The 13558-nt window shown below is 45.6% G+C and overlaps 1 protein-coding gene across 2 annotated transcripts in view; it reads left to right on the plus strand.

Moving 5' to 3' along the window:
* The window catches only part of Aopep (aminopeptidase O), a 361204-nt gene that overhangs the window by 183278 nt on the left and 164368 nt on the right, over window positions 1–13558 (plus strand). For both annotated transcript variants that reach the window (NM_001289926.1, NM_001289924.1), the window contains exon 6: window positions 8376–8565. In NM_001289926.1, the coding sequence (NP_001276855.1) occupies window positions 8376–8565 (190 nt within the window). The remainder of the gene's footprint in view (window positions 1–8375; window positions 8566–13558) is intronic.

The following is a 13558-nucleotide window of genomic DNA, read 5'->3' on the forward strand; positions in this document are numbered from 1 at the left end:
TCAAGGGATTTCAGAGCATCTTCTCTGTCTTTTTGTGAGTTTCATTTCTGCCAAATTACAGAGCTGACCATCACACCTCCTCCCCAGTAGCTTCCTGCTTCCTGGCAGTGTGACTCTGGCAAAGGGAAACTTGAACTTCCTTTTACCTCAGCATCTTGTGTCCAGAATTCTCTGTCAGACATCAGTGCTTCTTTTGTATTCAGGCGTGTTGCTGTACAGGCTGGCCTTTCTGATTCAAATATGCCTTTGCCAGCCCCTACAGGGCAACTGGGTGCATTTCACACCAGAACTCCCAAAGTCTCAGAGTCTATTGTGTCTTAAGTTTGCATCTACAACTCTCTGGCCATATGTCTGCTATTTGGGGGGAACCCCCTAGCCTATTTTTCTAGATGGAGATCTTAGGGAGGCTTGACTTGTAGATCCAGCGAATCCATTTCAAAGGAAACCATAATCAAGCTGTTCTTATTAAAGGTGGGTCCAGACTGTCCAGACTTGTCTCCTCATGAGGCAGTTTCCAGGCTTCCATGTAATATAACCATAGATAACAGACTCTCGTATGCAGTGTGTTTCATAGTTCAGTTCTTGGCCCACTATTGTATTGCTGTCTCGGGACAAAGCAAAGCATGCATAATTGTGTTAAATAAAGACATGTCCTGTGTCATGGTGGAAGTTCACTTGATTAGCTCTATAGGAACAAACATATTCACTCTTGTTGAGAGGTGAGGAAGTAGAGAGAATTATGTTTTGTCATCTGTGTGCTTCAGTGGATGCTAATTGAAATGTACTTTTCAGGAAAGTTCTCTAGGTCCAGCAGGAAACATACAGCTTTCTGCACCAGTGTAATTAAAGACAGGTCAAGACACACATTGCAAAACAGTCAATATTTGCTTTTATGGTACATTTGGTTGTGTCTCTGAAATACTAGAAACAGAGTGGCCTGTATGCCAATAACAAAAAAAAAAAAAAAAAAAAAAAGGAAAGAAAGAAAGAAGGAAGGAAGGAAGGAAGGAAGGAAGGAAAGAAGGAAAGAAAGAAAGAAAGAAAGAAAGAAAGAAAGAAAGAAAGGAAAGAAGAAAGGAAGGAAGGGAGAGAAGAAAAGAAAAGAAAAGAAAAGAAAAGAAAAGAAAAGAAAGAGAAATATATATCTGCTTTCATCTTTGAGAATCCAGAAACCACTAGCAGCTCATGTTCTTTAAGAAGTTGGGAAACTCAATCAAATACTGATTTTTCCTGCCTTAATTCTTTAGCATTTAAACACAAAATACCCAAATGCAGTTTCATTGAACTTTCAGAAGAGCAAAGACACCCTTGTCTGCTTCTTAAGGAAAGACAGTCTCAGCAAGGTGTATCCAGCCCCCCATAGTGGAGTCTTAACTCTGCATGGGTGGTTGCTTGAGAGGTAAAGTCTAGGCCATAGTCTCTGTGTGTATATGTAGTACTGTTTGGTGGGACAGACATAAAGTGCCTGCCACTCACCAATCCCTTCAGCACCTGAGAAGCTGCTGGTTTGCTGTTGGACACGGCCTTCCAAAGCCAGGTGAGGTGGTCTTGGCACTGGTGTTGGCAGCTACTTATTCTCAGCAACACTGAGCCCAACAACGAAATGACAACACTGTCTCATCCCCAAAGACTCATTTCTTTCCCAGACTCACTAGGAAGCCTCTCTCCTGTCACCAGTGCATCTGCTTTAGAGCCTGACCCTGTCTCCCACAAGCACTGACCACAATCCCTAGTGGGACCTAGGTGTGGGCCATTTAGACAACTTAAGTGTCAAACCTGGGACTATGAGCTTGGAGAGCCGATAACCTTGGCCTAATGTTTTTGTTTTTGTTTTTGTTGTTGTTGTTGTTGTTTGTTTGTTTAGATAGGTTTAATTTGAATTTGTTGTTGTTGTTGTCTTTTTTGACAGTTTCAGTATAGCCCAGTATAACCTTGAACCTTGAGATGATCCTTCTGCTACCGCATCTTAAGTGCTGGTATTCAAGGTGTGTAGCACTATGTTAGTCAGGATTCTGTAGAGAACAAAACCAGTCAAGTTGTGTGCTACTTAGTTTTGCCAACTTCACACAAGCTTAGATCCACCTGGGAGAAGGGACTCTCATCTGAAGAACTGCCTTCATCAGAGTGGCCTGCAGGCTGGTTTGTGGGGCATTTTCTCGACCACTAATTGTAGAGGAGGACTCAACCTGGGCTGCTTGAAAGATCAGTCAAGCAAGCCTGTAAGCAACATTTTTTCTATAGTCTCTGCTTCAGTTCCCACGTTCAGGTTCCTGCCTCCTGACATAGAAGTATGAGATAAATGAAATAAAACCCCTTCTTAGCAAGTCAGTTTTGACCAGTGTGTTATCACAGCAAGGAGAAGCTAACTGGGATAAACTGACTGCTACCACCCCAGCCACCATGCCTGACTGGCTTACTCTGTTTAACATACAGTGTGTTCTTCCCTCCAATGTCTGCTTCCCAGTTTGCCTCTGCTACTTCTAAAGTCTCCTGCTGCTTCTTGCAGCTTAGGAGACTTGCCCCTGCTCTCGGTTCTTGTTGCCTGCCTACCATCTCCTCCCCTTTCTCCTCCTCCATATCCTTGGTTTTCGGTTTTGTTTTTCTGTTTAATTTTGTGTTATCTACTTCCTCCCTCCTTCATTTCCTTATCCCTGGTCCTCCATTTACCCTCATTTTGCTATCTTGACTTCTTTAGCACATTTAGTTTATGATTGTTCCACTCTGCCCCACCCCCACAAATATCCATCTGTAGTTAAAATAGGTGTGTGGCCCTTCCAGGGCCTTTGGAGCCATGTACCAGAAGCTGGCCTCACCTGTTTCTCTAAGGAGAACACAGGGCATAGTTGTAGAGTAGTATCTCTCCCTCTCTTCTTCCCTTCTTCCCGGGAAGACACTAAAGCATTGCTGATCCAAAGGCCTGTTTTATCGGGCCAGTTCTGGCTGTGATGTAGTCACAGGGGACAAAGATCCTAAGGCACGGATGGTGTTTTTATTTCCATGACTCTGCTGATAAAACACTGAGAAACCTGAGGTCATCATACCAGGGGCTTGAGCTGCACAGAAAAGCCAGGAGCCTAGCAGCTACAGCTAAGCCCAGGGAGTCTGGCAGAGTAGACCAGAATGAGCTTCAGTCAGTACTGGGTTGGGCTGCATCGCCTGCTCACTGAGAGCTAGTGACCTTGCTTGCCAACCTGGAGAGCAGAACTCTGTGCACTTTACCTTCAACATCTGTAAATTGAGGCAATAACCACCTTTTCTACGGTTAGGGTAGAGCGAGTGTAGGAGGAGCTCAGTGTGAGGTGTGTCCTTAGTGTGCCAGCAGGGTGTGTCCTTAGGAAAGGGGAGCAGGAAGCCATGCTGGGCTGAGGAAACTGCTGCTCAAGTAGCGCTTGGTTTGATCACCACATGAAAACGCAGCAGGAGAGCCATGTGAGTAACCCCAGTGCTCAGGGGGCAGAGGCAGGAGGATCCCTGGAGCCTAGAGAACCAGTTAGTGAGTCTCAGGTAATGAAAGAGACTGTCTCCAAGTATGAGGTGGACAGCTCCTAAGGAACACCCAGCGTTTCTCTCTGACTTCCACACATGCACACTGTATTGATAAACGGTAAAGCTTGGAGCTCGGGGGCAGTCCTCAGTTCCTCTGCCATTGTCATAGTGGCCATTTGAGCCAATATGCATCCAGATAAATGAATAATTAAATGTACTGGGCTGGTGAGTTACAGCAGGTAAAGTCACTTGCTGGAAGGAGAGGACCTGACTCTGTAAGCTGATACATTGTCTTCTGACCTTCACACTTGTACCATCACACACACACACACACACACACACACACACACACAGAGAGGAGGGTGGGGCAGCAACTAGCAATAACAATAGCCTTTTCTGCTAAACCTATGTTTCCTGAAACACTCGTTGGATGTAACAATTTTCTCTCAAGCTGTTGAGAACTATGTTAAGGGTAGTTTCACAGGCTAGAAGGAGACCCTGGACACATGACACATATGTAGGAGGTGTGCAGTTCAGTCTCCATGTGATCCCCCCAACAACTGGAGCAGGGGCTCTCCCTAAAGCTGTAGCCTTACTGTGGTATCCCTTCCCCAACAGGGCTGCCTTGTCTGGCCTCAATGAGACAAAATCTGCCTAATCTAGCAGAGACTTGATGTTGGGAGGGGGAGCTCAGGGGACCCCACTCTCTCAGAGAAGAAGGGGATGGGATATGGGGGAAGGATTCTGAGAGAGGGGTTTGGAGGGGGCAGCATTTGGGATGTATATCAATCAATAAATAAATATTAAAAAAAGAAAAGGAAAAAAAAAACCTGATCATCTCCCCCACACACTTTTAAGACTCATCTGCTACAGTGCATCACAGATGAGGAAGATGGAAAGTGGCCGTTCCCTGTTGAGTAGTCACAGAGGTAGAGGGGGTAAGAATGGCCAGCATTTCTAGGCCATCCTTTGTGGCCTTTGAGGTGACAGATACATTCCTTACATTAGACCACAGTCAACAAAGAGGGACTGAAGGGTCTGACTCCAGGGACAGGAACTGATGGTAAGTGCACTTATGGGCATTGCTGGGCAGGCAACTTATGGAGGAAGAAGGAAGCAGGTGCGAATTGGGGGGGGGGGGGACGGGACACAGGACTTCCTCTTGAGATTACTCCAACCCAGCCCCCTATGCCCATTTACTGCAGTTGTCCAAACCATGTCAGCTATTAAACCACACCAGAGAAGGTTGCTTTTATGTGATTGACTCTAAGGTCTTTGGAATCATCCAGGTGGATACTAGCGAAAGGAGGGCTCCTTTCTCCTTCCAAGTTCTCTCTTTCTCTAAGCATATTGATGGTGGACGCCATTTGTTGTTGAAATTTAGAAAAATATTAAGTTCACAAGAAATTCAAGCTTGGTAAATATGTCTCCATGACACCTCTGCAAAAGTGTACTTGACCACTCCTCATCCCATCTCCCTCACCTCCAATCCTCACAACTCCCTCCCCACCTTCCACCCAAGACCCAGGATCTGCTGCTCCTGGAAACTCCCAATCTCTCTTTCTGTCCACTCAGCCTGTGGTGACCTGGTGCTGAGGCTTTTGGGCTCAGCTGCTAAATCAATCTCTCTCTCTCTCTCTCTCTCTCTCTCTCTCTCTCTCTCTCTCTCTCTCTCTCTCTCTCCCTCTCTCTCCCTCTCTCTTTCCCTCCCTCTCCCCCTCTCCCCCCCTCTCCCCCTCTCCCCCTCTCTCCCCCTCTCCCCCTCTCCAGCAGGATGGGGCCATGCTGGTCAGGCCTCCCTGGAAAAAAAGCAGAAATAAATCAAACACTAGCTCCTACTTAAGATCTGATGAAATTCTCCATTTCCTTTCCAAATTGAATTCCTCCCTCAGGAAGGGAGCAGCTTCTGGGAGTCACAAAGGCCTCCTTCCTTCTCTGCTGGAGGCATGTTTTAAATTAATGGACACAACACTCTAATCTGGCTGGGTGGGTCGCATTAAGGAGCAGTAGAGGGACAGTTTTCAGGCTGGGCGTGATACAAGCTTCAGGCATCTAGTACACTTGTCCTCTGCAGAGGAGTGGCCAGCCTCCACCATGCTGGGAAAGTGAGGAGCATAGATCTGCTGAGGCTCTCAGCAGCCCAGGCCTGCCTATTTCACACACACACACACACACACACACACACACACACACACACACACACACACACCTATAGCACAGAGCATGTGGCAGAGAATTCAAGAGAGGGGCTGTTACTTTGAGATTTAAAATGGCAATCCTGCATAACTCTCATCTGGAAAAACAATACATTCAATGACTTATGGTTTAAGAAAGCAAAACAATAACAACAAAATCTTTGCTCTTAGTGTGAAGATGTTAGCAATGTGATTATCTTCCTTGAGGTAGGTGATCCCTCTTCCAGGGCATAAGAATTCCAGGGGTTTTGACAGAAGGGAAGCCTGAGCCGATTGCTTGGGTCTGAGAATACAGGATTGGACTGTGCACCTGTGAGTGGGCCTTGCATACCAAACCAAGGTCATGGTAGCCTAGACATTCTAAAAGCTCTCTGTTGTGGGGTGCTGTCTATGCTAAGGGACCTACTAGCAAAGGGACATTGACTGTTGATCCTCAAAGTGGACTGAGGTGTGTTGTTTTCTTTACTAGCTACTGAGGAAAACGATGCTTTAAAACGTCTATGTACCTTGAGTAAGTGATTCTGACATTCAGAGTCAGAAAGAGGGAAGGAAAGTTGTCGTTATCCCTTATGTCCCAAGTTTGCTTAACACCCTTGAGGGTAGTCACTGAAAGCTTGAAAGCAGGGTCGGTCCCACATGGACATTGGCTACCGGGAGAGCTCTGAGTGATAACAGAGTTATTGTATCATGTGTGACAACCTATCTTCACACTTCCTTCTTCCCCACAGAACAGTAGGAAATTGGTTACTGTTGACTGGGAAGAAAGGGCTGAGGGTAGGAAATGGGAACTTTAGACAGATCTCTATAGATCTGTCCTTAGTACATCCCAGAGGCACCCCCAGTTCAGGAAGGTGAGGAGAGAAGTCTGGTGGAGATGACTGTTCATGGGAAACAAACTGGAAGATGGAAAATGAAGCTCACTCCCCACCAGCCACTCATGTGAATTCTTCCATCTCTTCTGGAATAGTCATTCACATGGGCCCCCATTGGAACAAAGCAGTGGACCCCAGTCAGGGGCAGTCCCTCTACAAGTCCACACATCCCCTTTTGAACCTTCCTGGCTTGAGACAGAGTCAGCTGTCTGATCTCTGCCCACATGGCCATGGCTGTCACAGTGGCCACTGGACCCTTTCCAGAGATGAGCCTGCTCATACAGTCTGAAGTTACTCTGTTTTGTTTTAGCTAACGGGTGCACTGCTGCCAGCAGTATGTCTGGAATGTTATTTACTTGTGCATTTCTGTGGCTTTTCGTGTAGCATCACACTTGGTGGAGCCAGGGGTCATTCATTTGAGAATGCCAGGCTGTGCCACTTTTGTCTTTCTTGGTAAGGTAAAGGGGAGGCTGGCTCCTGTGCTGGGAGGTTCCCTCCCTCCCTGCCTGCCTTCTTACATTTTTGTCTGAGCTGGTAATCTGTTTGACTCTTGGTGCCTGTTGTACCGCACCCCTTTTTCCTCAGTGCCTCAACTCTGCTTTTAATATGTGGGGTTTCTGTGGGCTTTCCGGAAAGCCTGGCAGATGCTTTTTCATTTGCGTGCCTGCCCTGTTATTACTTCACATGAAAGCTGTCTATTTTGGCAGTCCTGACTCCTGCGATTGCAATTTAGCTCTCTGAGCTGAATGGGTGATATTGTGCAAGGGAAATATAGGTGGGGGTTTTCTCTAATGGGGGCTGTGGGGGCGGACCAAAAATCTGCATGCTGCTGTCTTGGCTTGTGCAGAGCTGACATGATGGCAAACAAATAGGTTTTGAAAGAAGGAGCTCAATCCTTAGTTTGGGAGTTCTCACAACTCGCTTGCTTTAATTGATAGATTTGTTTTTAAAGAACAAATTCTTCATTAGGAAGGACATAAACAAGTTCTAGATAAATGCTAAAGGCTGAAGGTGGAAGCAAAGCGAAGATCCTGTCTGTCTGTCTGTCCTTTCTGACAGCCGCTTCCTCCCACATCATCTCTGCAGTTTTAATCATGGTATTTGGAGTCACAGAAGAAACTATGGAAACTGAGATTAGATGAGTTGGTATCTGGTGCCAACCCTTAGGCCATTTGCACCCCTGGGACGGATAGTGTCCACCTTTCACTCTCGGGGTCCCTGGTCACATGCGTCTGTAAGGGCTTGCAGCTTACATGGAGAGTTTTTGTTTACAGGCACAGGGCTCTTCTCCGGGCTACCCCAGAGTCTCCCCTTTGAGTGTTAACTCCACAGTCAGCTCTAGTGTGAAATGGAAGATTTGGGGTTCTATTCTTTTCAGCTTTTCCTGGCCTTCCAAGTGAATTCCTGATTTGCCTGTGAGCTACTAGAATTTTTGGCTGAACAACTTCTTTGATCATTCTCGTGACAGCATGGACTTTGCATTCTCACACCTGTTCTTCTTTTACAGTCCAGATTTCATAGTAAACGTTTCCATTGCCTTGTAATTTTTTCAGTATAAAACTTAGTACAGGTTACTTATTACAGGTAATAGCAGCTTGATGACGAAGACAACTGCTGGCAGAAACAGCAACCTGAGCAGCTGCCAGAAACGTAAACTGCCACTTGGTTTAGGTTTAAAAGCATCGCAGCCGCATCTATCCATCATGATCCGGCATGCACACAGTAATAACAGACTCTGTGGGCTAAGAAAGCCGCCCCACTGAGTAGCCACAGGGACAGGTGCTAACAAGACTCCACGTGTTTTCTCTCCCATTATATGCAGCCCACACATCATCTTCCTCTCTCAGAGCACCTTAACAGGCACGAGCCATCTCTGTGGGACCCGTCTTTGCCATGAAATTGCTCACTCCTGGTTTGGCCTAGCCATTGGGGCCCGAGACTGGACAGAGGAGTGGCTCAGTGAAGGATTTGCCACGCATTTGGAAGATATATTTTGGGCTGAGGCACAGCAGGTGGGTTCAAAGAATTTCCTTACTCAGAATCAAGTTCTGTTCTCTTTCTTTCTTTCTTTCTTTCATTCATTCATTCATTCATTCATTCATTCTTCATTCACTGATTATATGCTGTGTGTACTAAGCACTATGTTTGCTGAATAAATCACTGTAAAAAGTGTTATTAGACGCGTTCTCACGCCCGGCCAGGAAGAACACCACAGACCAGAATCTTCTGCGGCAAAGCTTTATTGCTTACATCTTCAGGAGCAGGAGTGCAAGAAGCAAGAGCGAGCGAGCAAACGAAACCCCGTCCCTATTAAGGAGAATTCTCCTTCGCCTAGGACGTGTCACTCCCTGATTGGCTGCAGCCCATCGGCCGAGTTGACGTCACGGGGAAGGCAGAGCACATGGAGTAGAGAACCACCCTCGGCATATGCGCAGATTATTTGTTTACCACTTAGAACACAGCTGTCAGCGCCATCTTGTAACGGCGAATGTGGGCGCGGCTCCCAACATCTCCCCCTTTCCTTTTAATAAGAGCAAATAGGCCACCCATATTAATGAGAGTGGAGATAGAGGTCAAATCCCCAGTGTGTAGGTAAAGGAGCCATGTACAGGATTAGCTCTTAGGCTCACAGGCTTTTACCCAGAGCAACCCTGACCTGCTCCCGTGTCGTTTTGCCTGGGGGAAGGGAACTAGGACACTGAACCTTCATGAAAGATGACATGTCTCCCTAGAATAGGCTCATATATGCCGCAGAGCCTTTCCATTGCAGTGCTTAGCCGTGCAACTCTCTCGGGCTGCTGAAGCACACTCACTCTATCCCGTGCAATGAGTCTAGCCTCGTGAGATGTAAGAGCTGAGTGGCCAGCGACCTATTGCCTAAGCATAGATAACCATATATCAGGGGGAGCTCCATGTTCTAGTCCTGCAAGCGCCTGGGCAATAACCACCTTGTCTCTCCTAGTTTAGGCCTTAAGCTTACAGACCAATCAAAGAAGCAACACTAATCCACAGCAAAGTGTATCTCCAAATAATATTAATCCCACCCATTTTTTAAAGAAGGAAAATGCTGAGGAGATCCAATTGGGTAATCCTTTGGTCAGCGACAGGTCCAAGCGCGTGGAGTTGACCTGAAGTCTCAATTCCCGAAGGATCTGTTCAAATTCAGCCATCCAATTCTGTAACATATACTGAAAAAGACTTTTTGACAATTTAGCTGCCCTAGTAAATTTAACATACTGAATGGAAATAACACACAATCCCGGAAACTTTTGTTCACAACCCTGCTGAGTTATTTGTCATAATACATCTAGTTGTATCTGGACAAGATCTATGAGTTGATTAACCAGCATGAGACCTCTCTGTATCTTGACATTAGCTGAGGCCTGTTCATCTATGACTGTAGTCACTGAGGCTGACAAAGTGTTAATGGTGTCAGTTGTCTGGACCTGTCCAGACAGAGCCAAGGCTGTCTGAATTAAGGCTAAACCCAGTTCCTAGTTAGTGGTAAAAAAGCAGGAGAATACTTGAGCATTATACATCACCGTCATTGGGAGTGGAAATGTCGACATTATCCCCCAACGCTGCTCTCTTTTTATTATTGACGCCCTGGACATCACCAAGACGAGGGACATTAGTATTCCCTTGGTCAGTCTGGATTTTTCGGGTGAGTCTTTCTTCATTCTGTGGGAAAACACAGATAGCTCCCCTGGATCTTATCAAAATAGGATCCGGGCCATACCATTTATTATCAAGAACATTTTTCCATTTAACCATCTCATTGGGCCTATCTGGCTCTGTACAATGACGTTCAGCCGCAGTATGGCCATGAGCATCAATATTTAAAAAATTGAGTGTAAAGAGTGCCATAGACACAGACACTCTTGGTGCTCGGGGTAAAATCTCTTCAAAAGTTCCCCTCTTCTGTTTTATAAGATAGGCTTTGAGGGTGCGATGCGCACGCTCAACAATACCCTGTCCTTGAGGGTTGTATGGAAGTCCAGTCAGGTGGGTTACATCCATCTGACGGCAGAACTGCTGAAATTTTTGAGACGTATAAGCTGGTCCATTATCAGTCTTTTCTTGTCAAGGAGAAACGACTGCGTAATGTTTCAGCCGTCACATGAAAATTGTTATGAAAATTTCTTGCAGCCTCTACCGGGGATGATAGGGCAGCAGCCACCACTTTAGTGGCCTTATCTGCCAAATCGTTTCCCAGAGCCATGGGGCCAGGTAGGCCTGAATGGGCTCTAACATGAGTAATATAAACAGGAGATCTTCTAGATAACAAAACTAATTGTATTTGCTGAAAAATATTGGCAACTCTACTGGAAGGCTTAATCACTCCAGCCACTTCTAAAAGATTTACTGCATTAACCACATAACAGGAATCTGACACAATATTAAGGGGTTCTAAAAAGGTTTTTAAAACTTCTAAGACCACTAAACATTCTACCACTTGAGGTGAATTTTCATTATATTGTTTGGATACCACTTTACCATTAGCCACATAGGCACCTATGCCAGTTTTTGATCCATCAGTATATACCACAATCCCATTTTTAAGTGGGTTTCTTACTGTTATTTGTGGAAAAACAACAGATTGATTTTGGGCAAACTGTAAGATTGGATGTTTTGGATAATGGTTATCTATTTTTCCTGAAAAGGAGGTAACTAAAACTGCCCAATCATTAGATGTGGCTGCCAAGGTTTGAACCTGTGCAGCGGTATAAGGTACAATTAAAAGATATGGACTTCGCCCAAAGTGGGTGATTGCTGCTTTTAGGCCTTTAAGGGCAAGCTGTGCAATTGCATCAGGATACCAATCTATTATTTTAGCTGGGGATACGTTTGGATGGATCCACAACAATGGCCCATTCTGCCACAAAACTGCAGTTGGCAATTGTGCTGTCTTAAAGACACACAAACTGAAAGGTTGCGAATCCTCAATACGTTGTAATTGTGCATTCTGTAAGGCCTTTTCCACTTTTTGTAAGGCCTGGTTAGCAGCTAGAGTAAGAGTCCTAGGGGAGGAGATATGAGGATCTCCTTCTAAAATACTAAACAAAGGCCTTAACTCAGCGGAAGGAATCTTTAAAAAAGGTCTGAGCCAATTAATATCTCCCAACAGCTTTTGAAAATCATTTAAGGTATGGAGGTGATCTCTTCTTATCTCTACCTTTTGGGGCACAATCTTATCTGGGGACACCACAGAGCCCAAGAATTGTCCTGTATCAGAAATTTGGACCTTTTCTGTGGCTATCTGTAAACCCCACTGACTTAAAGTTTTAAGTAGAAAAGGATATGCCTTTTGTAGCATGGTAAGGTCTTTATGGCACAGGAGGATGTCATCCATGTAAAGGAGCAAAATTAAAGAGGGGAATTGTTCCCTCACTGGCAAAAGAGCTTCTTGTACATAAAGTTGACACATAGTAGGACTATTGGACATTCCCTGTGGTAAGACCTTCCATTGATACCTCTTATCAGGTTCCATGTGATTAATAGAGGGGATGGTAAAGGCAAATCTGGGCCTATCCCTTGGACACAAAGGTATAGAAAAGAAACAATCTTTAATATCTATAATAATTAAATTCCAGCCACGTGGTAAGGCGGAAAGTACAGGGAGACCCCTCTGTACTGGGCCAAATAAGTTCATTTGCTCATTAATGGCTCTGAGGTCATGGAGCAGTCTCCACTTTCCTGACTTTTTCTTAATTACAAAAATTGGAGTATTCCAAGGTGAGGTAGAGGGTTCAATATGGCCTAATTTTAATTGTTCCTCTACCAGTTGAATCACAGCTTCTAGTTTTTCAGAGGATAGGTGCCATTGAGGAACCCACACTGGGTCCCCTGTTTTCCATGGTATGGGTCGTGCTGCCCCAATGGCCGCTAAGGAAAACCCAGACCCTGTCTGTCTTGGTTTCCATTAGGTGAGATGGGCTCTATCCTTCCCTGTTCTTGATGTCCTAACCCTTTTCCTTCTTTATAACCCATCTTTGCCATGATATTTTTTGCTTTAGTTGAATACCCTCCCGATGGGGCGTTTTCATTGGACAAAATAAGGCCCAAATGCTGCATAATATCCCTTCCCCAGAGGTTAACCGGGAGTGGGAGCACATAAGGTATGAATTTCCCTTGCTGTCCTTCAGAGGATTCCCACGTCAAGGCAACGGAGCTTATAGTGGGACATGATTGATATCCTAGGCCCTGTAATGAATGAGATGACTCTGTGGTGGGCCATGCTTTGGGCCACCAATGTGTAGAAATTATACTTTTATCTGCTCCGGTATCAAGGATGCCTTCAAACTCTTTTCCGTTGATCTTAAGGCGGAGCTTAGGTCTATCATTTAAAGATACAACCAAATAGGCAGAATCATTTCCTGAGGAGCCCATTTTCTTTATCTCAGGTCCTGCAAATTTCTCCCTGGTATTATCAGGGAGGAGCAGCAGCTGAGCTATCCTATCTCCTTTACTAATAGAAAAAACGCCTTTAGGGCTTGAGCACAGGACCTGTATTTCAGGGGAATGTTGACAATCCATAACTCCAGGGTGGACTACTAAGCCCTGCAAGGTGAGTGAACCCCGGCCGAGAATAAGGCCCATGGTTCCCGGGAGCAAGGATGGTATAGGCTCCACTGGCACCGGCTGAATACTCATTTGAGGCATTAATAGGAAGTCGGAGGCGGCACGCAGGTCCACCCTTGTGGGTCTTCCTGGGTCGCCTCTCTGACTGCTTCCTGGGTCCTGACAAACCGGTTCCCATATCTTTGAGGGCCCTGGGACCGAGGGCCCGATGACCCGTTTTTTGGCACATCAGTTGATTGACTATCAGGTAGGGGAAGAATTCTGCCCTTTATATCCCTCACAGAGCGACATGGTCAGCTCTATGATAACCCTTGCCACACTTAGAGCAAAGAGTGAGAGTCCCTCCCTGTTTATCTGGAGCTCTGCAATCTTTCTTAAAATGCCCAGGCTTTCCGCAATTAAAACATGTCCTCTGATTATTTC

Source organism: Mus musculus, chromosome 13 (assembly GCF_000001635.26).
Source record: "Mus musculus strain C57BL/6J chromosome 13, GRCm38.p6 C57BL/6J".
In the NCBI taxonomy this organism is placed as follows: Eukaryota; Metazoa; Chordata; class Mammalia; order Rodentia; family Muridae; genus Mus; species Mus musculus.